General features: G+C 44.3%; 1 protein-coding gene across 5 annotated transcripts in view; it reads right to left on the minus strand.

Annotated features, from left to right (window-relative positions):
* LOC102777248 (NLR family CARD domain-containing protein 3-like) overlaps positions 1-26,250 on the minus strand; it is a 1,099,208-nt gene that overhangs the window by 1,019,046 nt on the left and 53,912 nt on the right. The window contains exons 3-5 of one of the 5 annotated variants that reach the window (XM_087837890.1): positions 19,054-19,063; positions 15,877-15,921; positions 8,679-8,692 (exon numbers count right to left, since the gene is read on the minus strand). The exons of the other annotated variants lie outside the window; for them this stretch is intronic. Of the exons in view, the coding sequence (XP_087694016.1) occupies positions 8,679-8,692; positions 15,877-15,921; positions 19,054-19,063 (69 nt within the window). The remainder of the gene's footprint in view (positions 1-8,678; positions 8,693-15,876; positions 15,922-19,053; positions 19,064-26,250) is intronic. 5 annotated transcript variants of the gene reach the window in all.

Genomic DNA, 26,250 nt, shown 5'->3' on the forward strand with positions numbered 1-26,250 from the left:
AGCTGACTCCTCAGGACTTGCCTGATCCTCTGCAGGTACTTGGTAGTTGCAGCTTTCCTAGCGGCCTCCCCATGGTTCCCAGTTGCCTGCGGGATCCCCAGGTACTTGTAACTGTCCTCAATGTCTGCAATGTTGACTTCTGGTAGTTCGATCCCCTCAGTTCTGACTACCTTCCCTCTCTTTGTTACTATCCGACTACACTTCTCCAGTCCGAACAATATTCCGATGTCATTGCTGTATATCCTGGTGGTGTGGATCAGTGAATCAATGTCTCATTCACTCTTGGCATACAGCTTGATGTCATCCATGTACAGGAGGTGGCTGACAACCACTCCATTCCGTAGTCGGTATCCGTAGCCAGTCTTTTTAATGAGCTCACTGAGGAGGTTCAGGCCTATGCAGAACAGCAGTGGGGACAGAGCATCTCCTTGGTAGATCCCGCACTTGATGGTGACCTGTGCTATGGGCTTGGAGTTGGCCTCTAGTGTTGTCTGCCACATCCCCATTGAGTTCCTGATGAAGGCTCTTAGGGTCCTGTTGATCTTGTATAGGTCTAGGCATTCCAGGATCCAGGTGTGGGGCATTGAGTCATAGGCCTTCTTGTAATGAATCCAGGCAGTGCACAGGTTGGTCAGTCTGGTCTTGCAGTCTCGGCTGACTGCTCGGTCTACCAGTGGCTGGTGTTTTGCGCCTCTGGTATTCTTGCCAATCCCTTTCTGTGCCCCGCTCATGTATTGACCCATGTGCCTGTTCATCTTAGCCTTAGCTTCCATGTGGTGCTGAGGCAGGTTATTGGTCGGTAGTTGGATGGGACCGGTCCAATAAAAAAAAAAGGAAAAAAAAGAAAAAGAAAAAAAAGACCCAGCTCGCACCTGTTGGCGGTCTATCCTTCAAGCTCAGCTCCTCTACCAGAGGCCTGGGAGCTTGAGGGTCCTGCGCAGTATCTTAGATGTTCCCAGGACTGCGCTCTTCTGGACAGACATCTCCGATGTTGTTCCTGGGATCTGCTGGAGCCACTCGCCTAGCTTGGGGGTCACCGCACCTAGTGCTCCGATTACCACTGGGACCACCGTTACCTTCACCCTCCACATCCTCTCGAGCTCTTCTCTGAGCCCTTGGTATTTCTCGAGCTTCTCGTGTTCCTTCTTCCTGATGTTGCTGTCATTCGGAACCGCTACATCGATCACTACGGCCGTCTTCTTCTGTTTGTCTACCACCACTATGTCCGGTTGGTTAGCCACCACCATTTTGTCCGTCTGTATCTGGAAGTCCGACAGGATCTTAGCTCGGTCATTCTCCACCACCCTTGGGGGCATCTCCCATTTTGACCTCAGGACTTCCACGTTATACTCGGCACAGATGTTTCTGTACACTATGCCGGCCACTTGGTTACGGTGTTCCATGTATGCCTTGCCTGCTAGCATCTTGCACCCTGCTGTTATGTGTTGGATTGTCTCTGGGGCATCTTTACACAGCCTGCACCTGGGGTCTTGCCTGGTGTGATAGACCCCAGCCTCTATGGATCTTGTGCTCAGTGCTTGATCTTGTGCTGCCATGATTAATGCCTCTGTGCTGTCTTTCAGTCCAGCTTTGTCCAGCCACTGGTAGGATTTCTGAGTATCAGTCACCTCCGCTATCTGCCGGTGGTACATACCGTGCAGGGGCCTGTCCTTCCATGATGGTTCCTCCTCTTCCTCCTCTTTCTTGGGTTTCTGCTGCCTGAGGTAACTGAGCATGCTGTCAGTTGAGGCCATCTTTGTGATGTATTCGTGGATGTTCCTTGTCTCATCCTCTCAGCTGATCATGGATAGGGCATCATATATATATATATATATATATGTTTAAATAAATTAACAATAAAGCTCAACGCTACACCAGCTTCTAGCTTTGATTGACACAGAGTCCTGCATAACTTAAAAATCAGCCTAATTCTGAGGACTCGCTGCATGACACTCACAGTCTTTGTCATTGTTGATTCTTAGCTCACAAACAGTTCTTATAAGGACTAACTAGTGCTGACAGTTTACCTCTTCATAAATTTACAGGAGGATAAAATAAACATGAGATTGTTGAAATAATCCTGTCTGATTACACGTGTGGACAATAAACGCTGTAACACAAACTGAACAGTAATGTAACGACACTCATCTCTCACATCTGCACTAAACTAAAACGTCACTACTTCCACATCTAGTTGGTTTTAATGGAGGCGGAGTCTCCCTGCCCAGTGCGCGCTCAGTATAATTAACATGTCACAACACCGGAAGTGAGCGCATGTAAATCAGAAAGTGTCAGGTTGCCTAGCAACCATGACACTAGGTCAAGGATTTTAAGCCTTATAGTGTTGAAAATATGTTATACAGAAGAAAAGAATATATGGCTATATATGATATATATGATATATATGAATATATATCGTTACCGCACGTGCTTCAAATTATATGAAGCACGTCACAATTCACAACGTCACAATTCACAGTCAGCAGTGAATATAAATGCTAAAACTGAATATATTGCATAGTGTCCCCCCCCCCTCCCCCTTCCACCAGTAACAAATGGTTCAGCCCATAGCAGGACCGGCTTTTTTCTTGTTTTCAGTAGCAAGCGATGCTTATGATTGTGCCAGAGCACATTTTGAACAACACCATGGGAATTTCGGATTTTACACAGGTGGGTGGATGTTACACTGTGGAAATGGAAGGTGAGTGTTATTAACCCTCTGTGGTCCACGGACACGCTGCACCTCCAAATCACATAACTGATGTAAGCTGACACAGCAACAAGCTGCAGCCACACTGAGTCTCTGTTTCAGCCCACATTGAAAAGTTCAGACTTCAATGTTTTTACATTTTAATTACAGGCCAGTAAATCCAGAGTTATGATGATATATATCAGCCACGCTTTTTTCTAAATACTGTCCTCACGTTTTTGTGTGTGCGTGTTTTAAGCGTTTTCTAAGAACAGTGCGAAAACAGTAAAGAAAGGAAAAAATCCACATGTTTCCTATCGGTGGAAAAATGCACCATGTCGACCAATTAAAAAAAGTCAACATGTGGGATTTGGTTGTTTAGGAAGAGGGAAAAGTTTTGGGAGTGACGGTAACGGCAGCGAGACAGAGCGAGCGAGAGAGAGAGAGCGAGAGAGAGATGTGGGAGATTTGTGACGTTTAGTGTTGAGTGTATACTTAGTGTGTTGTGTTGTCTTGTGTAGCTGTTCTGTTGTGTAGTCGTTTTGTTTTGTGTGTCAGTGAGGGCACTAATTAATGTCACTAAGGCACATTTGTAAACACTGTCACTAAGTAGAAAACCAGCGGAGTGATACACCTGCTGTTGTCAGGCCTGCAGGTTTGTCCCTGTGCTCTTCTGTCTTTTGGTGGACAAACTTGTTTTTACTGGCACACATCATTTGTGGGGCATCTTATTGCGACACCTGATTGTTCTCTCATTTTAGTTTTAGTAATATTTTTAAATGGTTGTAGAAAATGAAAAAAACAGCAGGTGTATTGGCTGCATTTTTAGATAAATAGTTGTATATGTTTACAAAATGTACATTTTATATTTGCATTTCAAGTTATAAACATTTACTCATCATGTCTGTGTTTTTTTTTACAGTAAAAAAATACTACTAGGATTTTAAGTTCTTTGTGTGATTTTAGATCAGTAATACTAATGCAGTATGTCAGTGAAAAAACAACTAAAGTCAGTTGAGATGAAAAGACACCAAACAAGGCAACGGAGAAAAAAATAAAATGAAACAATTTGAGAGTGAAATACAAACGTAAACTCAAAAGGAGTCAAAAATGTCCGGTTGTATTTCAGACCTCAGAGGGTGAATCCAACAAATCATGAAAAATTAGGTTTAAATTTTTGTTCATGACAGTGCAGATTTCTGACATTTTGTGTAATTTAAGCTGTAACAATGTGATTGTTTTCTAACAAAAACAGTGAAACTTAAGTTAGACTTGTGTTTGTAAATGAAGCGCCCCATGTTGTGTAGCTTTCTGGAATTTATACTTTTTGGGCTACATATTTATTTATTATACAGGCTATACAGTACATAACATCAAAACTCACATGTTTTATGTAACTAAAGTGTGTAATCATGTGGGCTACAGACAATAATTAAGTTATACACTATATTTATATGAAAAACGTGTATACTTACTGCATTTGATTCATTTTAACCACATGTAACCACCTGCATATGTGTTTGGGGGAAAAAAGGCTTTGATTTTGCCGCCCTAAGAAAATTTCTCTAGATCCACCCCTCACCCGAGGCGGCCGCCGGTCCGAGTGTCAGGTGAACTGAACTTCTGTGTGTGGCTAGCTTAGCGTCAGAGCTCTGCAGGTGTCTCGTGTGTAAATATTAATCACAGTGACAGTAAAGGAGGTAAAGGGCTGTGACGTCATCACGTACGCTGCGTCCTCTGTGGGCTCTGAGTGAACTCACAAAGTACAAACTACAAGTACACAAACACGAACGTAGCTGAGAGTGGCGGACACACTCGGCCTCGTTGGTCCAGCTGTGAGTCCGTTACCGTGAACTATGGAGCGGCAGATTTGTGCTGAACTAAGCTGCACACAGCTGATGTTAGCCAGGAAAACATTACACACTGACTTTAATGGAGAGACCGGAAATACAAACACACACAGTTTGTTGTGTGAAGAAATCAAACATGAGCTGAACAAACAGTAAAGTTCCTAAAGACAAACTGTTAAAGGAGGAAACAAAGCAAACTTACAGTTTCTTCACACACCAACAACAAGCTCCACTCCACACCTGGACACTAAACACGGACACACAGGTGAGCTGCTTCCTGGAAGGAGGCGGGACTCCACTTGAAACTCAGCACAGGTGGGAGGGGCTCAGCTCTGTGTGTGCTGATGTGTTAACTTTAAAAATATGCGTCTGACTGCTCAGACTGAGTCAGAGTAAAGTTCACATGCTGACGTGTGGAGACATGAAACCTTGTTGTAGCTGCAGGTGTGAACACACTGATCCCAGATCAGCTCTGCTGTATTTGTAACATGAACATTTCTGCTGCAAAGCTTCAAATGTTCAGCATGTTTCTCTGTTTCCAGTCTATAGATCCAGTCACACTTTCTACCTTCACCTGTGCAGTAAAGACTGAGAGCAAAGCTGAAACCAAGCGTCCAATCAGTGAGCAGCATCAACACCTGAGCTTCATTCAGACTCTGTTATTGAAGATGTTGTTGGTACAAAGTTCATCTGCTGCTCACATGAATCCATGAAAGATTTATTTCACTGAATGTTTCTTCAAAGCTCATTTCAACCTGTTGAAGTCATGAATGAAAGTGCAGACTGAGAGTGGATCACATGATGTTTAAGGTGTGTCATGTGACATGTTCTGTATTGTCACACATGTCTAAATTGTCCCTGATATCATAGCTGCTCAAACACTGATGATTATATTTGAAGAATTATTACTGATGGCAGCAAAGTTTGAATGGAGCTCTCTGTCTGTGCTGATTTGTCGCCCTCTGGAGGTCAAAGCACAAACTGCATGATGTCACTGTAACCACCACAGTGACAGGAAGTGTTTTTATGACTGAAACACTGAAATGATGCTAACGGCTGTCGTTAGGCTCACTGACAGCAGTGCTGATGTGTTCATGTCAAACACTGGCTCAGGTCAGACTCCTTCATCCTTCTCCAACGTGAGGCTGCCCTCAGACCCACAGGAGCTCTGACCTTTGACCTCCTGACCCTAACCATTTTAGTCTTGTTTTATCTTTAAATGCAAATCCATCCAAACTGTAGCAGAGAAAAAGAAGCTGGAAGTTGTTCTAAGAATGATGTTGTCAAAGGAGCTTGGAAAGAAAAGCGTCTGGACTTCTTTAAGTTGCTTGAAGAGGGACATGGACGCCTTAACGCCCACTCACATCCTGGGACAGTGTGCAAAGTGACCTGATGTGCAAACTGCAGTTTGAGGTCGGTCAGCTGTTCAGGAGTCTGATAGCAGTGGAGAAGATGAAGTTGTTGAGTCTGGATGTTCTAGATTTCACACTTCTGAACCTTCGTCTCGAGGGCAGAGGTGTGTCTCTCCTCTGGACTCTGTGATGGTAGCTGCTCTGCAGAGAGGGCAGCGGGGTCCTGATGATCTTCTCCACAGTTGTTATCACTCTCTGCAGGTGTTTGCGGTTTGCAGTAGTGCTGCCATACCATGCAGTGATGCAGCTGGTCAGGGTGCTCTCCACAGTGCAGCTGTAGAACCTGCTGAGGGTCTTGGCCAACATACCAAATTTCCTCAGCCTCCTCAGGAAATACAGCAGCTGCTGAGCCTTCTTGACCAGCTGTGTGGTGTTCAGTGTCCAGGTGAGGTCCTCACTGATGTGGACGCCCAGGTACTGCTGCTCACCCTCTCCACTTCACGCTCCCGGGTAAACAGCGGCTGGTGAGGCCTCTTCTTCTTCCTCGTGTCCACTATCATCTCCTTTGTCTTATCAGTGTTGAGGGTGAGGTTGTTGTCCTCACACCATGACACCAGACCAGCCTCCTCTCTCCTATAAGCCACGTCGTCCTCTCCAGTGATGCGACCGATCACTGCAGTGTCATCAGTCACAGAGGGTGGAGGGTGCAGGCCGAGTGTAGCCAGTCACAGAGGGTGGAGGGTGCAGGCCAAGTGTAGCCAGTCACAGAGGGTGGAGGGTGGAGGGTGCAGGTCGAGTGTAGCCAGTCACAGAGGGTGGAGGGTGCAGGCCGAGTGTCGCCAGCTTGTGAGTGCGTTTGTGTGGGATCACAGGATTGAAAGCCGAGCTGTAATCAACCAAAAGTATCCTGATGTATGAGTCTTTGTTTTCCAGGTGGGAGAGGTAGTAATGAAGGGCAGTTTTCCCACAAAACAGCACAACCAAGGACAACAAGTTAAAATGCTGGGTCACAAAGACCCGTGACAGACTCACCTTTAACTGCCCAAGACTGCGTCTGAATCTTTGGACCAACTTCAGGGATTAACTCAGTGATGTCAGTAAGACAGAAAAGGTTTTCAAATTAAGCTCACTGGGTGTGTTGCAGAGTATATAGTTAGTGTAGTTGTTGTTTTGTGTGTCAGTTCTACTACTAAGTGTCACAGTTGCTACAAAAAAGCCACCAAGTAATAATAATTTACCTTCAAATCGTTCCTCCAACTCATTTAGTCGCCATTCAAGCAGTTTGTTTCTTACAAAATCCTCCAAGAAATGAACCTGAAAGATAAACTGTAATATTTAACCAGACTAGATCTTTGTAATACATTTCTGTGTCATGTTCCTGTTCCACACAGGTGCATACTGTGGAAATCTCTGTGGCCATGTAGTGGTGAGGTTGCTACCCAGTGTGGTCATGGGGTTTAAATAGAGTGACTATTGGACGAATTTCACCAGTGTCACCAATTTTCTAAAGAAATATATTTCAGAAGGTGCTGTTGACATGAAAATCTCACCAGATGTGGCAACAACCCATCAAATCCACACATGCAAAGTAATCAAACCACACGTTTCCATAGATTATGTGTAATAAAGAGAAATAAGACAGGGAAAAAGTCTTGAACACACTTGCTGCAGTTTGTTTAATACTTTGTACAAAAGCCTTTGTGTATGATGACATCATCAAGATGCCTCCTGTGTGGACAAATTAGTCATACGCATGTATTCTGTGCGCTGTGGGCGTGGCTCTACACAAAGTGACAGATAGTCTCCGAGGTAACCACCATGCTCAAATGCTCTTAACTTGCACATCACATGTGCTCAGATGTTTCTCCACATCAACAGGGCCCCTTCTATAAACTGTGAGGATTCAGGTCAATGGAAGAAGAAATGACATCAAAGTTTATATTAAATAAACTGAAAATAACAAACCCAAAGCAACAAATGAGTTTTGCATCAATCATTGGTTTTTAATTTGAGATCTACGTAAGAATGCTAATCACAAACTGCTAATGAACTTCTACCATGGAGATCCTTCTGCTGCACACTGTGGTTCAGCTGCTGTGGAGGACAAGAGGAAACTGCAGCGGGTGGTGAGGGCAGCAGAGCAGCCCTGGGCCCGACACTAACCTCCCTCAGAGACATTTATATACTGGCAATGTCGTCCTCAAGGACCCCCTGGACACTCACTCCACCCCCCACCCCTTCCCTCTGGTAGGTGCTACAGGTCGATCAGGTCAATGACAAACAGACTCAATAAAAGGTTTTACCCACATGAACTTACAATGCCCCACTGTGTGTGTGTAGAAAACAAAGATGTGAAGCAGCATAAGACTCACATGTGATGCTGTCCTACATGCATAGAACTAAGTGACAAAGTGATCATGAAATAAAGAAATGTCCCATCACAGATGTTTTGCCTGACAGCTGTGTTCAGCTCACAGAATAAAGAGTTTGAGTCCCTCACTGACTCAAACTTCTTCAGTGACACTTCCAGCCTTGCAGATTAGTTTGCTGATCCTGATGCATCTCTGGAGCTGATGCTGTCCCCCAGCAGACAACAACAACATAGATGCACTCACTAGTCCACTTTACCCTCTAATCACATCTCTGACATCTGCAGGTTGCTCCAGTAGAGACTCTTGTGCAATGCCAGGTGTTTGTGTTTGTATTTGTCTGTAGGTACACATTAGATATGACCACAGACGCACACACACAAGTGAACACAGGAGCACAGATGGTTTCCATCTCCACCTGCTTCCCTCTTTCTTCACACAACTGTGAGGATGATGAAGAGGTTTCAGGACGAGGTGGTCAGCAAGCACAGGATAAAGCAGGGCCATGAAACTCTCTCGTGCAGCAGATGTTTAATAAGACTCAGCTTTAGGCTTCTTTTTCCACCTGGCAGCAAAGTAACAGCTTCACTAATGTGAACAGTCACAATGTTAAACGTTTCTATATTTTCATATATTTTTATACGTCATCTGTTGATGCTGCAGAATAAAGTCTGTTAACAGAGTCCAGGATGTGTAGAGCAGGTCCAGCTCTCCCTTTACTGTGTCCACTTTCATCAGCCCCTGTGAAGTGACACAGAGTGCATGTGTGTCTGTCAGCTGTTGTTTATTGTGAAGAAGACAGATGGAACAAATGAACACACACTTTTAGAGAAATCTGAAAAAGAAACACGTGCTTGGGCTCCTTCTGTGCTCGTCTTTATTAATGCTGATCTTTCTTTCCTGTTTGTTCTTTGGCACAAGCTTCAGTCTTTTCTCCCAGGGCTCCTTCACACTTATAAATACACCTACATTCATTTATACACAAACATCATGAAACAAAGGGGCTGGCTTTGTAAAAGAGGACATAAGATCCTCTCTGAACAGCACATTAATATCAAACACAGGACTAAACAGGATATACTAAGTCTGTGGTGTTTTCATTATTACTTGCTAAGTATTTTTCCAGTGGTTTGAAATGTGACTCAAGTCTGATTCTTCTACTGTGTGTGAACTCTAAGCAGCTGCATTAAACAGCTGCTTTTCAAACGAGGCTCAATTCTATGACTCTGTGAATGTAAACTTTTGTCACCTGCATAAATAACAATACTTGATCTAGTAAGGACTGCAGTGCTCCTATGATCCCAGCTTATAGATGGAGGCTAGCATAAGAGGCTCACCAGCTAAAGCAGCACACCTGGGTCTCCCAGCCTATTAAAAGCAGCCCTTTGCTTCACCTGCTTCACTAAACATTATTATTATTATTTAAACAGAGTGGTGTGATTTATGTAGGCATTGCTGTGTGACAGGATGACTTTTCTTGCACACCCACTGTTGTGGATAGGCGTAGCTTTGGGTCACGTGGTGTCGGTAATAGTAATAGTGATCGCTATATCACCTGTTCACGTCCCGAGGGAATTTTTGTGAATGAGTGGGTGATGGGAGAAGTCGACTTTTGCTGACCGCTCAAGCTTAGAATGTTTATTTTGATCAGTGTTTTTCTGGATTTTAAGGATTTGATAACAAATAAAGAAGTTTTTAATCTGGAACTTTGACTTACGTTTTGAACAGCGGGCGCGTCAACATTATTCCCCTATTCAGCTGCTCGGCGACTCAAAGGCTTGACAGTCGCCAATACCCACCAAATGAGGGCGCACATGCTTCCACGCCCACTGGTGACTGCACACATCCTTTCAAGGAAGCATTTCATTCATCCCTAACAAATGGAACAAAACACTGTGCAGCGTGTTCAGGTTTGAACGTGGCCCTGGCCTCTCTCTGCATCCACCTGCATCGGCCTTCTTGTGTGTTGTACCTCCAACAAGCCAACAGCACATCCACTCCCTGCTGAACTGCTTGGTAAAGTTTGAATCAATTCTACTTTCTTTGTAGGTACATTTCATCTGTGAACTCCTGAACTCCTTTACAGCAAAGGCTGCAACTCATTGGTGGTTATGTCACCATGAGAAGATTTTATTATTTTCCAGAATTTTTTAGGATCATTCAGATGTTTAGTAGTTTTTGAAGGACAGGATTCTGATTTGGCCTTTTTAATGAAGGAGGCTGAACGATTTCCGAGCTGCCACAAATCAGCCAATCTGCTCCAGATTTAGTTTCTCTGGCCTGAGCAGCATCCCTGTTTTTAAGGAGACTGCATAGCTGAGGAGAAAACCAAGGATTGTTTCTGCATTTCACTCTAAATCTGAGCATGGGGGCATGCTTATTTATCATTTTGATAAAAGTGTCATAAAAATAATTCCATGCCAGCTCACCATTGGTGATCAGGTAGATTCTGTTCCAGTTATAGACCCATAAATCATGAAGCTTGCTGACAGAAAAGCTTCAAATCTCCTTTGAAAGCTATTTGTGGTCTTGATTGTGGGAGCTTCAGTTGTCTGACTCCAGCTGCCACACAGTGGTCACTGATATCATTTGCAAAAACCCCAGTGTGACAATATTTATCAGTGAAACAGAAATCAGGAAGTGACGACTTTTCTTTGAACATTTGCTAAGGCTAAGCTGTGCTTTCTACCACAGTTGGGAAAAGAGGAAAGAGAGTATATTATCCTTAATGTATTAGGAAAAAAGAAATCTGATACCAAACTGATATAACCACAATAGTCACATATCAAGTAACCAGAGTACAGCAGTCACTGTGCAGGACTTTTATTGTGAAAAGTAGGAAGAGGAAACAGTTTTCATGAGCAAGCTTTTCTGACATGTGTATTCAGTGGTTGAGAGGAGGCGGCAGACAGCAGGACAGTCAAAAACTCCCGACCACACTGGTACTGGGAATCCCACAGTGCTCGTCCTTTAATAAACACTCCTCACCAACAAGGCCCAGCTGAACGGCTGCTGTCTTATCATACATGAAGCGAGCAGCGTTCATACAACAGAGGGCAGGGGCGCATGCTTGTGACATCACTAAACATTAACTTGTCTTAAAGAGACACCACACTATTGCGACTGTTACACATGGAAACTTATAAGCATAACTTCTCTCCAACAAACATGGAATAACAGGAAGATCCTTTATAAACACAAGTCATTTCTTCTTCTTTATATGGAGGAATTAACTGGAAACAAACTTGGCTGCATGGAGGACAATTTAAAGGAGTTTCTTATAAAATACTACAGAACTTTAAAATTTAGAGACGAAGCCAAGAAAACACTGCAGAGGTTTCAGCCTGATGTGAACTGTTCTGCTTCTTTCTGTGAGTTACGTACTGAAACTATTTATCATCTATTTGATGAGAATATAAACACCAGAATCAGAGTTATTTCTAACAGCTGTCTGTTTCATTATTGATCCAACAGCACAGATTTATCACTGATCTGTTAAACCTGATCACTTAACCCTTTCACACACAGTGCTCACTACAGTTACAGCTATTCAAAGGCTTGTATTTGTGTCAGTGTTGATGGTATACTTGCACATAAACCACTACACTGGACACTGATGTGTCCCTCCATACCCTGTCAAAACCTGTTGTCCACCTAACTGGACATGTAAAAAAACTCTTTGAAAAGTACACGTTTAAATGAAGTTCAAAAATCTTTTTTCATGCCTAAAGATGAATAAAAACACTTAAGAAAAAAATCCTGATTGAGGTTGTCATAATTCATGCGTGAAAGGGTCAAAACTAGAAAATAGACGGGACAGACATGACTGAGAGACAGGAAAGGGAGAAAGAAAGATGAAGGAAAAGAAAAGCAGAAGGGAAGAGGGACAGTGAGAAAGGAAACTTAAAAAGAGAAAGAAGAGAAAAAAATCTCCTGGATCACCTGTTGAGAGAAAAAGAAGAGAAAACAAGCAAAAAAACAGAGCAACATACTAAACACAACACCATCAGGTTAATCTACCTAAATGTAAACAGCAGTAAATACTAAATATTGAATGTTGTTCTGTAGCAAGCAGGACCGACAGCGCACAATGTGCTTGGAAATAGCAGCCAATAGAGGTGTAGTTTATGTCTATGAACAGTTAACACCCGTGTGTACACCTGTGTGGATCAGCGCGCTTGTATTCAAAAAGGTTTCCCCATGTAATGGCCTGCTAGAGGATGTAGAGAGCCATAGCCCCGTCCCAGAGGGCATGAAGCAGGCATGGAGGAGAAGCTACTTTCCCCTGTAGACCAAGCCCCTGTAGAACAGGCTGCTTACAGCACCCCCTGGTGGTGTTAAAGTGGAGTAGACCGATGAGTGAGGTGATCTCTTTCCTTTGGCTCTGCTGTTTGTCCTCATATGATCCTTCTTCCTGGCAACAGTGGGATGCATAAGTTGGTTGTCTTGGTCACTGCAGTGTCCTCTCCTGCTCAGCCAGAACATTGAGACCTCTGATTTCTTGGGGACGGGAATGATGATGAAGGATGTGGGGACCACCAACTGCTTCAGGAAGAGGTTGAAGATGTTGGTCAGCACATGCTCTAAAGCATGACCTGGAACTCCCCCAACACATCTGGAGAGCACTGAACTCTGAGAAAGCACCAAGTGTGTAAATCCGTGACTCCATAACCACAGACTGGGCTCTCTTTAAAAGCTAGAGAGGAAGTTCTCACTCACTGGGACACCGATCTGCACCACGGAGCGGTCCCATCAAAACATTATCTCAGGACACCACGAGCAACACACTGGAGAGGGGAATCATAGCCAGAGACTCAACTTTGTCTCTGTTTTCTTTGTATTATTGTAGGGTCTTTACCTTACAAAGGAACAAAAACAGAAGGTAAAGAGGCGGGAACAGCAATCCTGGGAGACTGCCAACAAGCCGACTGTTTTCTGAAATCACACCCTGCACCGCACTTACGGTGTGTTCACACTGATGCAACCAGAGCATCAGGTTTACATGTAAAGTCAATGTAGAAGCGTGATGACCCGCGATTGCGAGTCCCGCCAAAATTCGGAAGCAGATTTGCGTTGCGAAAAAGCGAGAAAAGCGCGTCACAGCAGCGCGTCACAGCAGCGCGTCACAGCAGCGCGTCACAGCAGCGCGTCACAGCAGCGTGTCTGGCGCATTTGACTCGCGAATAAAACCACACGCGTCACTGTTTGTGTTGTATTTTGAGCACACGCGCGTATCGCATCTACCGCTCGAGTTGGAAAAATCTGAACTCCAGCATCAAATCGTGCGTCGACAACCAATCAGGAGCCTGGTGACGTGGCTCTGACCTAGGTCAAAGGGGCAGATCCAGCCAAAGCCCTTCATTCTTCAATGGGGGGAAGGCTAATCAACGCCGTAGCAAACAACCCGGAGCTGTACGACACCAGCTGCTTTCTGTACCGAGACAGAAATATAAAGGCAGACAAAGACAAGGCTGATGTAACTGTCCTGTTGTTCTAAGTGAGCTACGGTTGTATGGAGGGCTATGGCATCCTGAACTGTTCTTCCTGTGAACTGAGGATCGAATGTGTGAGTTCTGACCAGTTTCTCGAGACACTTCGAGATGACTGGAGTAAGACCTACTGGCTCTGCGAGGCGCTAGAAACTAAATGAAATGTTTATTAAGGGAGAAATGTTTCAGGAACCTGGGTTGATAGTTTATCTGAAGCAACATCACATCAGAAACACTCCCACCTCTGACCCAACTACCCAACTACTAGGTTCATCCACAGTGTTAGGTCCATGTTCATGTGCATTATTCAAATCTAGTGGAGAGCAACAAAGAAAAAAAAATTTTGGACATGGAGAAAACATGCAGAAAATAAAATATTAACATCGTTAAACTCCTAACGCAGAGCTTCCCAAAGTGTGGGGCCCGCCCCCTGGGGGGGCGCAGAGCCATTGCAGGGGGGGAGCGCGGTATGAAAAGGGACGAAAACAAAAGAAAAACTTGGACACTGCTAGCACAGGGCGCCTACACAAACACAAAGCAGGAGATGAAGCATCGCTGACTATGTTTCCAAACCAACTTCGTTCTAAGCCAAAGACAAGAAAATATGATGAAGCAAATCTTCCCTTTGGCTTCACCTGCACAAGTGCCAAGGTAGGTCTCCCTGCAGGATTTTTCTTGTAAAACAAAGGGGGGCCTAGCAAAAAAAGTTTGGGAACCGCTGTCCTAATGCAACACTGCACACACCGCCGTGGAGCTGCTCAGTGTTAAATAGTAACAGAGTAACACCCCTGACCTGTGCAAGGACATAATTTTAAGAGACTATTCAATCAATAATCAATAACATTGTTGCCTTTTTTTCAGGAAACTGTTTAATAACCAGCAATCACAAATCTGAGGACTATTAAACACTTCATGACTCTTGTTTTTGAACAGCCTGCTCGATGAAGATTACAGAGAATAGTGTTGTAGTTCATCCTGACCAGATCTGAACTGGTCAGGCTGAACTGACCAGATGGTGGCAGTATAACAGTCACAGCATTCCTCAGCTGCTTTCAGGTTTCATTTGCTCTAACATTTAACCTCTTAAGCCCCAACGCCCCCTGATACGGGGGCAAAAGGCAGGAGATCCGGTAGGCTTGGGGCTTAAGAGGTTAATTTAACGTTACTTTTACAGACAACAGCTTTGTCAGATAGGTGGTTACAGGGTTGTGTGGTTATTATTTCACTCGGTTCATGTAACGACCCTGACTGCGTGGCACAGACTGGACAGCAGGTGGCGCTCTTCACTTCTTGTGTTAACCACCTAAAATTTGTGAACAGGGTAAACAGCATCCTGTCATAATGTCTGGCTGGTTCTTTAAACCTCTATAAACTTTGTTATTACTGATTTTGACTTGTGTAATTGATGGTAGCTACTAAGGCACATTAGCATAACTGCTGATCTTTGGACAAAAAACATGTTTTTTTAGTTAATTTAAAGGCAGAATCAGAGTTTGAAACAACATTCAGAACTGCAGTTAACCTGTGTTTCATTCAGGTGCTACAAACACATCAGCCGTTCCAGGACAAATTTCGAGCTCATGACTGCTGAAGATCTCCCCAATTCACTGGGAAAACATCAGCCTTCAGCTGCAGTAGAGAAAATCCATGACTTCTAAAAGTTGATGGAGCTTCTAAGTCTTTAGTTTGCTCAGAATCTGAACTGCTTCAGGTGGAGCACTTTAGCTCTTTGACTGTGATCAGAAAGAAAGTCCATCACCCTGTGAGAACTTTCAGTGTGAAACTTTAGAAACATAAAGTATACCGAGCTTACAGAAAACGATCCTGGTAAAATCACATAAATTGCTGCAAAAACGTACTAATAAATACATGCATGTAGTTGTAAAGAGTCTGCAGAGTTCCATATGTTGATCCATGTGAAGAACAGAGCTACATAACTGATGGTGCCAGTTCTGTACAAGAGTCAGAAACAGCTCCGTTCAGTTTCAGGGTGTGGTGGAAATTGGTGAGGATTTCATCTAAGGAGTCGTCTTTGGCCACCTGCTCCACGACCTGACCGACTCCGCTCTCTAACATGTGGTAATACCGCCTCAACTCCTCCAGCTCAGACCTCTTCCATTCCTCCACCTGCTGTTTCTCCTCCTGAGCCTCCATCAGCTTCTTCTTGTACTCCTCCAAGGTCTTATCCAAGTCTGACTCAACTACATCGTCGTCGTTGGTTTTGAGGTTGTTGAAGACGTGGTATCTGTTTCCAGTCTTCTGCAGGACCTCATGCACCTCAGCTCCTGCCTCCTCCAAGGTCTCATCCAAGTCTGACTCAACTACATCTCCTTGAGTGAAGAGGATGATGGTGTACCTCCAGGCACCCTCTCCAAAGATCTTCTCCACCTTCTTCACAGCGTCTCTTTCCTCTGCTGTGAAGCGTCCAACCTTGATGACCAGCAGGATGGCGTGGGGCCCCGGGGCCAACATGTTGATGCATTTGGAGATCTCCCTCTTCACAATGTCTTCAGGCAGGAACATGTCAAAGAGGCCGGAAGTGTCGACCACAGAGACCATCTTCTTAAACACCCTTTCCTGCTGCTTGGAGCATTCAGCAGTCACTGAAGAGGAGAAAACATATCACCTCATCTTAATTTAGATCAAATATGAACTGCACAAAAATGGTGTCCCTTTTTACACACCTGCGGAGTCCTCGCTAAAATAAGTAACAGGTAAGGAATTCCTACTGCTGCTCCGCATTAAAATCTCTGTGTGTGTGTCTATTACCTGATGAGTGACTGGAGATTTCTCTGAAGGCATCTCTTCCCAGGATGCTGTTTCCACTGGAACTCTTTCCTTCTCCAGTCTTCCAAAGCAGAACCAGCCTGAGATCAGACACTGAGCACCAGTGTTGGGTAAGTTACTTTAAATTAGTAACTTAGTTACATTACTAGTTACTTCTATCAAAAGTAACTCAGTTACTTTCAAAGTAACTAGTTACTAGGGAAAGTAACTTTGGTTTTTGGAGCGCGGTATGAAAAGGGACGAAAACAAAAGAAAAATTCTTGGAGCCTCACATATGTTAACAGAGGCTGTTAGAAGCACAGAGTCTTTACAGTCTTTCTCCTGTTTGTACACAGATCTCTGCACATCTTCATCACAGTTACTCACAGACGTGCAGAGTGTGTGGATATCAAAGCTAAGTTTCCACCATGTTTGTAGTCTGTACTGGGACTCATGGAGCATCTCTCTATGAGCACTCAGTGCTTTAAACAGTGAGTCCCAGTTTAACCAGCAGCCTTCACACCACACATCACACGGACATGGAAACTTCAAACCCTCAGACTGAAGACACCATCAGAAATAAATAGATTGTGATGAAGATGAAGAACTGGAACAGTTTGCTGTGGTTTCTTCTGTTCCTGTCAGAAATAAGAGTCTGGCAGCACTTTGCTCTCCTTCCACATGTTTAAGGAGGAAGTGAAGAAGAGCGAGTGAGTCGTCTTCCTCTGTGGGCCCAACATCAGGCAGCAGCCACGTATTTTTAAAAACCCAGCACACTGCTTCAGAAACACTGAGTCCAGGTGACCAGAGTCATGTGATCAGTGAGGTCTTCACTCAGGACGTCACAGCTTCAGGACCTGATTCAGAGGTTTATAAGGATGTGGATCATTGGTGCTGATGTTGTGTGAGAGCTGGTGAACCATGGGGAAAATAAATAACAACCAGGCCATCAGCAATTCTACCCCCAGCTCTAAAGTCTACATAATACACTATACATATAGTTATATAGGTTATAGTATGTTATATATAAACGTAGCTGAAGCAGTTTAATTTGTAGCTTCACGCTCCATTCCATGAATCTGAAAACGTGTTTGTGAGTGAAAGAGACAGACATGTACAGACTGAACTATCTGTTCAACAGTCAGAGTGTTTCTGTAACAGGAGACACTCTTTACACCCCACTCAGCACAGGGACACTGAGGAAACATAATATAACCCAAACCCAGGATAAAGAGTTTGAGTGGATGTGGTGTTGAAGGTGTGGAGGTGGATCAGAGTTTCAGAGGAGACTCTGTAGAAGGACAGAGTGCCAGCAGGACAGTCCACATACACTGCTGCTCTGTTAGAGACAGAGGAGGAGGAGGAGGAGGAGATGGATGTTAGTCTATTATTGTGACAGACATAACGAGGACCATCATCAGAGCAGATCAGACTCCAGGACTGATCATTATATCCAAGCTCACAGTCATAACTGTCTCCTTTCCTTCTGATGCTTCTGTAACTCACTGATATACAAACGTCTCCTCTCCACTTGACCTCCCAGTAACAGCGACCAGTCAGACCATTTCTACACAGCAGCTGTTTCCAGTAATCAAATCTGTCTGGATGATCAGGATATGACTGAACCTCCTCCACATGTGTCACCTTCCTGTTGTTGTCAGACAGTTGGAGGTTTGTGTTCACTGTGTTTGTGTCGATTGTGAGTTGACAGGAATCTGATGGAGAGAACAAACACAATCCAGCTGCAGTTATTGATCCATCATCTGTTCATTGATTGACACTTTGATGATGACTTCTGACATGATGAAGATGGTTGAATGTGTGCTGCTTTGTTTTCATGAATCCCATTAAAAACACACTTACACTTCCTCAGACCTGGTCTCAACCATCGGACTCCAGCAGGCTCCACCCTGAAAGGAGGAGGGGGGTCAGAGCAGCACAGTCAGCATGCACACATGGACATTACATGGCTCTCATACACACACTGTTACACACTGAGCTCAAAGCTCGGCTCCACTGTTTTATTCAAAGAAATCTACATTTATTTATCAGCACATTTAAAAACAGCTTGAGCCAAAGTGCTGCACAGAGTAGAGAGAAAATAGGAAACATACACAGTAATTACTATAAAGACTCGTCAGAATTGAAAGCTACAGAGTACAAATGTGTTTCCAACCGGGTTTTAAAAATGTCGAGTGTTGGTGACGACCTGATGTGAAGGGCGACTGTTCCAGAGTTTGGCTGCAGCGATCGATAAAGCTCACCTCTGTTTTTACGTCTAGTTCTGGTCAGAAGCTACTTATCTGCAGACCTGAGGGCTCGACTTGGATTATTTTGTTAAAGAGAGATAAGATGGAGCCAATCCATTCAGAGATTTAAAGACAAACAACCAGATCTGGAAGTGGATTCTACCACGTACTGGTAACCAGTGGAAAAAGCTGGAAAAAGCCAGCGATGGGTCGTCTAGCACAGACCCACCGCTGGAACCAGACAATTCATGAGGGAGAGAACTGTGACAGCGCCGTTCCTTCACTTGACCTCAGTCGCTCTCGTCTGCTCCCTCGTAACACTGCTCTTTATTGAGGTTACATGAATATGCATAAGTTCATTAACATATGACGTTTTACACAGGTATGAACAAAGAGTACCAGTCTGTGCATAGTGTAGGTATGTGTGTGTGTGTGTGTGTGTGTGTGTGTGTGTGTGTGTGTGTGTGTGTGTGTGTGTGTGTGTGTGTTCCAGATGTGACCCTGTGACCCCAAAGCTGGTGCTAAGAGTCCAGTGGTCCCCCTAACAAAGGGCTCTTATACTTGACCAGACACAGAGTAGGTGTCCTCCTACACCAGGGGTCTCAAACTCGCGGCTTGCGGGCCAATTGCGGCCCACAGGACGATAATTTTTGGCCCCCACCTTAATATGAAAATTTAATGTTAGTTTTATAATGTATGACACTTTACAGTGTTGTGTGCGGAGCTGAATTAACCCACCAATCAGGGTGGGATATGGATCTCAGGGGACACCAGCCGGGCTTGATGCAAGCAGGGAAACATTTCTCAATGAGTAAAAGTTACAGCAGCGTTGCCCTGGAGTGTTTCTTTCTTTTCTGTGTCTGGCTGGCTTCCTCCTTTCTATTGGGCAAACGCGGACATTCGCCCCAGCGCGCTGCGTTCACAACACTTCAAAAAAAGTTGTTTTTTTTAAGTTGCTGCCCAGCGGGACATTATACGTATATAGATTTATACACACGTCAGTGGGAGTTTTAGTTATTTTTTCACAGAGAGAGATCTCATATTAACTCTCAAAGTGATGCGTAGGCGGCGGGATAAAAGAAAAGTAATGAACTCAATGCAGCCCAATTTAGTCTGCAGTCACATAGCGACACCTGTTCATCGGCAATAACAGTCCCCGGTAACCCGGACTAATTATAGGGTCGCACCGTAATTTGTGGGTCGATGTTTTTTATTTGCATCACTCCGTTTGCATTGCAGCATACATGAACATTACATATATTTCAATATAATGTAAACGCAGTCAAAACAACTAACATCAGAAACAGGTGATGTTATTTGTTATATGTCACGGTGTCATTTCCGCTTCTTTCTCCTGTAACAACAGCCCGGCGCCGTGAGCAGTCGCCTTTTTTGCGCTCGCTATCCCTGTACTTTCTACCATCTGCAAACGCCACGGTGTTCGTGTCATCATGAAAGACATGAACATCGAGCGTAAAAATAAAGGAGACTGCTACCGGCTCTCAAGGTTTAAAAAATTTCTGACTTCATATTTTATGTCTATTTAAGCTGATTGAAAAAATCCTAACAACAAAGCCTGGTGGTGAACACATCATACAAGAGTATGCAAAAACCAAATCTCTGACAGATGATAAACATACTTGCTGCTGAGATGACAGAAGCACATGGGTAAGAATCATAAATGTAGTCTATAAAGAAACATTTTTAGTATTATTTTTAATTGTGATGTTCAATGCCAATTGAGTGACGGTCATCACTGAATTTATACATTAGGACATCTCCCCCTAAAAGTGTAAGAGTGATGTATGCGCAGGGGATTGTTGCTCTGTTTCCATATCTGGAAGACCCATATTCACAACATGGATATGTACAGTGGGGCAAAAAAGTATTTAGTCAGGCACCGATTGTGCAAGTTCCCCCACTTAAAATGATGACAGAGGTCAGTAATTTGCACCAGAGGTACACTTCAACTGTGAGAGACAGAATGTGAAAAAAAAATCCATGAATTCACATGGTAGGATTTGTAAAGAATTTATTCGTAAATCAGGGTGGAAAATAAGTATTTGGTCACCTCAAACAAGGAAAATCCCTGGCTCTCACAGACCTGTAACGTCTTCTGTAAGAAGCTTTTCTGTCCCCCACTCGTTACCTGTATGAATGGCACCTGTTTGACCTCATCATCTGTATAAAAGACACCTGTCCACAGCCTCAACCAGTCAGACTCCAAACTCCGCCATGGCCAAGACCAAAGAGCTTTCGAAGGACACCAGGAAAAGAATTGTAGACCTGCACCAGACTGGGAAGAGTAAATCTACAATAGGCAAGCAGCTTGGTGTGAAAAAATCAACTGTGGGAGCAATCATCAGAAAATGGAAGACATACAAGACCACTGATAATCTCCCTCGATCTGGGGCTCCACGCAAGATCTCATCCAGTGGTGTCAAAATGATCATGAGAACGGTGAGCAAAGATCCCAGAACCACACGGGGGGACCTGGTGAATGACCTGCAGAGAGCTGGGACCAAAGTAACAAAGGTCACCATCAGTAACACACTACAACGGCAGGGAATCAAATCCCGCAGTGCCAGACGTGTTCCGCTGCTGAAGCCAGTGCATGTCCAGGCCCGTCTGAAGTTTGCCAGAGAGCACATGGATGATACAGCAGAGGATTGGGAGAATGTCATGTGGTCAGATGAAACCAAAGTAGAACTTTTTGGTATAAACTCAACTCGTCGTGTTTGGAGGAAGAAGAATACTGAGTTGCATCCCAAGAACACCATACCTACTGTGAAGCATGGGGGTGGAAACATCATGCTATGGGGCTGTTTTTCTGCCAAGGGGACAGGACGACTGATCCGTGTTAAGGACAGAATGAATGGGGCCAAGTATCGTGAGATTTTGAGCCAAAACCTCCTTCCATCAGTGAGAACTTTGAAGATGAAACGAGGCTGGGTCTTCCAACATGACAATGATCCAAAACACACCGCCCGGGCAACAAAGGAGTGGCTCCGTAAGAAGCATTTGAAAGTCCTGGAGTGGCCTAGCCAGTCTCCAGACCTCAACCCCATAGAAAATCTGTGGCGGGAGTTGAAAGTCCGTGTTGCTCGGCGACAGCCCCAAAACATCACTGCTCTTGAGAAGATCTGCATGGAGGAATGGGCCAAAATACCAGCTACTGTGTGTGCAAACCTGGTAAAGACCTATAGTAAACGTTTGACCTCTGTTATTGCCAACAAAGGTTATGTTACAAAGTATTGAGTTGTATTTTTGTTATTGACCAAATACTTATTTTCCACCCTGATTTACGAATAAATTCTTTACAAATCCTACCATGTGAATTCATGGATTTTTTTTTCACATTCTGTCTCTCACAATTGAAGTGTACCTCTGGTGCAAATTACTGACCTCTGTCATCATTTTAAGTGGGGGAACTTGCACAATCGGTGGCTGACTAAATACTTTTTTGCCCCACTGTATTTGTTATATGTCACGGTGTCATTTCCGCTTCTTTCTCCTGTAACAACAGCCCGGCGCCGTGAGCAGTTGCCTTTTTTGTGCTCGCTATCCCTGTACTTTGTACCATCTGCAAACGCCACGGTGTTCGTGTCATCATGAAAGACATGAACATCGAGCGTAAAAACAAAGGAGACTGCTACCGGCTTTTTATCTGCCGATCGCCTTACTACGGTTGCAAGAAAAAGAAGCAGAACTGACATTCTCTACGCGTTGAGACGTTCCCCGTCCGTCGGCTAAACGCTTGATTGAAACTTCAATGCGACAGTGACACCAAGTAGAATTATAAATGTTACATAGCCCCAAACATGTCTTTTTCAAAGCCTGTGGTGAAGAGAAAGGTTGGTGATGAGCACCGACAATTTCAGGAAAAGTGGGAAATGCAATATTTCTTTGTTGAGCACAGGGGCACCCCGACCTGTCTTATTTGTACAGGGAAAGTTGCAGTGCACAAGGAATACAATTTGAAACGTCATTACACAACTAGACATGCTGAGGTGGATGCAAAAAACCAGGGAGATGAGAGAGCGAACCAGGTTGCCAGTCTTAAAACAGATCTACTGAGGCAGCAAGATTTCTTCAAGAAAGCAACCAAAGAGAATAATGCAGCAGTCGAAGCCACGTGGTTAGTGAGATGATTGCTAAAGCAGGGAAGCCATTCACAGAAGGTGAATTTGTCTAAAAGTGCATATTGCAGGCTGCAAATATAGTCTGTCCGGGAAAGAAAGGTCAGTTTAGCAACATCAGCCTTTCTGCCAACACCGCAGCAGACCCTAACCCTAACCCATGGCCAAGACCAAAGAGCTTTCGAAGGACACCAGGAAAAGAATTGTAGACCTGCACCAGACTGGGAAGAGTAAATCTACAATAGGCAAGCAGCTTGGTGTGAAAAAATCAACTGTGGGAGCAATCATCAGAAAATGGAAGACATACAAGACCACTGATAATCTCCCTCGATCTGGGGCTCCACGCAAGATCTCATCCAGTGGTGTCAAAATGATCATGAGAACGGTGAGCAAAGATCCCAGAACCACACGGGGGGACCTGGTGAATGACCTGCAGAGAGCTGGGACCAAAGTAACAAAGGTCACCATCAGTAACACACTACAACGGCAGGGAATCAAATCCCGCAGTGCCAGACGTGTTCCGCTGCTGAAGCCAGTGCATGTCCAGGCCCGTCTGAAGTTTGCCAGAGAGCACATGGATGATACAGCAGAGGATTGGGAGAATGTCATGTGGTCAGATGAAACCAAAGTAGAACTTTTTGGTATAAACTCAACTCGTCGTGTTTGGAGGAAGAAGAATACTGAGTTGCATCCCAAGAACACCATACCTACTGTGAAGCATGGGGGTGGAAACATCATGCTATGGGGCTGTTTTTCTGCCAAGGGGACAGGACGACTGATCCGTGTTAAGGACAGAATGAATGGGGCCAAGTATCGTGAGATTTTGAGCCAAAACCTCCTTCCATCAGTGAGAACTTTGAAGATGAAACGAGGCTGGGTCTTCCAACATGACAATGATCCAAAACACACCGCCCGGGCAACAAAGGAGTGGCTCCGTAAGAAGCATTTGAAAGTCCTGGAGTGGCCTAGCCAGTCTCCAGACCTCAACCCCATAGAAAATCTGTGGCGGGAGTTGAAAGTCCGTGTTGCTCGGCGACAGCCCCAAAACATCACTGCTCTTGAGAAGACCTGCATGGAGGAATGGGCCAAAATACCAGCTACTGTGTGTGCAAACCTGGTAAAGACCTATAGTAAACGTTTGACCTCTGTTATTGCCAACAAAGGTTATGTTACAAAGTATTGAGTTGTATTTTTGTTATTGACCAAATACTTATTTTCCACCCTGATTTACGAATAAATTCTTTACAAATCCTACCATGTGAATTCATGGATTTTTTTTTCACATTCTGTCTCTCACAATTGAAGTGTACCTCTGGTGCAAATTACTGACCTCTGTCATCATTTTAAGTGGGGGAACTTGCACAATCGGTGGCTGACTAAATACTTTTTTGCCCCACTGTATTTGTTATATGTCACGGTGTCATTTCCGCTTCTTTCTCCTGTAACAACAGCCCGGCGCCGTGAGCAGTTGCCTTTTTTGTGCTCGCTATCCCTGTACTTTGTACCATCTGCAAACGCCACGGTGTTCGTGTCATCATGAAAGACATGAACATCGAGCGTAAAAACAAAGGAGACTGCTACCGGCTTTTTATCTGCCGATCGCCTTACTACGGTTGCAAGAAAAAGAAGCAGAACTGACATTCTCTACGCGTTGAGACGTTCCCCGTCCGTCGGCTAAACGCTTGATTGAAACTTCAATGCGACAGTGACACCAAGTAGAATTATAAATGTTACATAGCCCCAAACATGTCTTTTTCAAAGCCTGTGGTGAAGAGAAAGGTTGGTGATGAGCACCGACAATTTCAGGAAAAGTGGGAAATGCAATATTTCTTTGTTGAGCACAGGGGCACCCCGACCTGTCTTATTTGTACAGGGAAAGTTGCAGTGCACAAGGAATACAATTTGAAACGTCATTACACAACTAGACATGCTGAGGTGGATGCAAAAAACCAGGGAGATGAGAGAGCGAACCAGGTTGCCAGTCTTAAAACAGATCTACTGAGGCAGCAAGATTTCTTCAAGAAAGCAACCAAAGAGAATAATGCAGCAGTCGAAGCCACGTGGTTAGTGAGATGATTGCTAAAGCAGGGAAGCCATTCACAGAAGGTGAATTTGTCTAAAAGTGCATATTGCAGGCTGCAAATATAGTCTGTCCGGGAAAGAAAGGTCAGTTTAGCAACATCAGCCTTTCTGCCAACACCGCAGCAGATCGCATTTCTGACCTGTCAAGTGACATTTATGACCAACTGTGTGAGAAAGCCAAATGTTTCAGTGTATACTCAGTCGCTCTTGATGAGACCACAGACATCACCGACACTGCCCAGCTCCCAATGTATGTCCGTGGTGTTGATGACAGTTTTGAAGTGATGGAGGAGCTGCTCACAGTAATTCCAATGCATGGCCAGACCACCGCTCAGCAGATATTTACAAGCTGTGTGATGCCATTGAGAATGTTGGTTTGCCATGGAAGAGGTTTGTTGGAATAACAACAGATGGAGCGCCATCAATGACAGGGAGGAAAAATGGACTGGTGGCACTTGTTCAAAAAAAACTGGAAGAGGAAGGCGTGGAGGAGGCCATTGCTCTGCACTGCATTATCCATCAGCAGGTCCTTTGCAGCAAATGCCTGAAGTTTGACAATGTGATGTCTATTGTTGTGAAATGCATCAACCAAATCAGATCCAGGGGCTTAAAGCACCGAAGGTTCTGTGCTTTTTTAGAGGAAATGGAGTCAGAATATGGGGATGTGCTCGACTTCACTGAGGTACGTTGGCTCAGCAGGGGAAATGTATTAAAGAGACTTTTTGAGTTGAGAGCAGAAGTGAAGCCTTCATGGAGAAGGATGGAGTTAGTGTTCCTGTGCTAACTGATCCCAAATGGCTCATGGACTTAGCTTTTCTTGTTGATATAACACATGAGCTTAATGTACTGAACAAGACGTTACAAGGCCAGGGGCAACTTGTCAGTGCTGCCTATGACAACGTGAGAGCATTCTCCACAAAACTTGCGCTCTGGAAAGCTCAGCTCTCTCAGACAAACCTTTGCCATTTCCCAGCATGCAAGGCACTCGTGGATGCAGGCACACCATTCAGTGCTGACAAGTATGTTGATGTCATTTTGAGGCTACAGGAGGAATTTGATCACAGATTTGCTGACTTCAAGACACACAGAGCCACCTTTCAAATTTTTGCGGACCCCTTCTCCTTTGATGTGCAAGATGCCCCTTCAGTGCTTCAAATGGAGCTCATTGAGCTGCAGTGCAACTCTGAACTCAAAGCAAAGTTCAGGGAGGTGAGTGGAAAAGCAGACAAGCTTGGACAATTTTTGAGAGAATTGAGCCCTAGTTT

The sequence above is a fragment of the Neolamprologus brichardi genome, chromosome 3 (assembly GCF_056152115.1).
Source record: "Neolamprologus brichardi isolate AB-2024 chromosome 3, ASM5615211v1, whole genome shotgun sequence".
NCBI classification, from domain to species: domain Eukaryota; kingdom Metazoa; phylum Chordata; class Actinopteri; order Cichliformes; family Cichlidae; genus Neolamprologus; species Neolamprologus brichardi.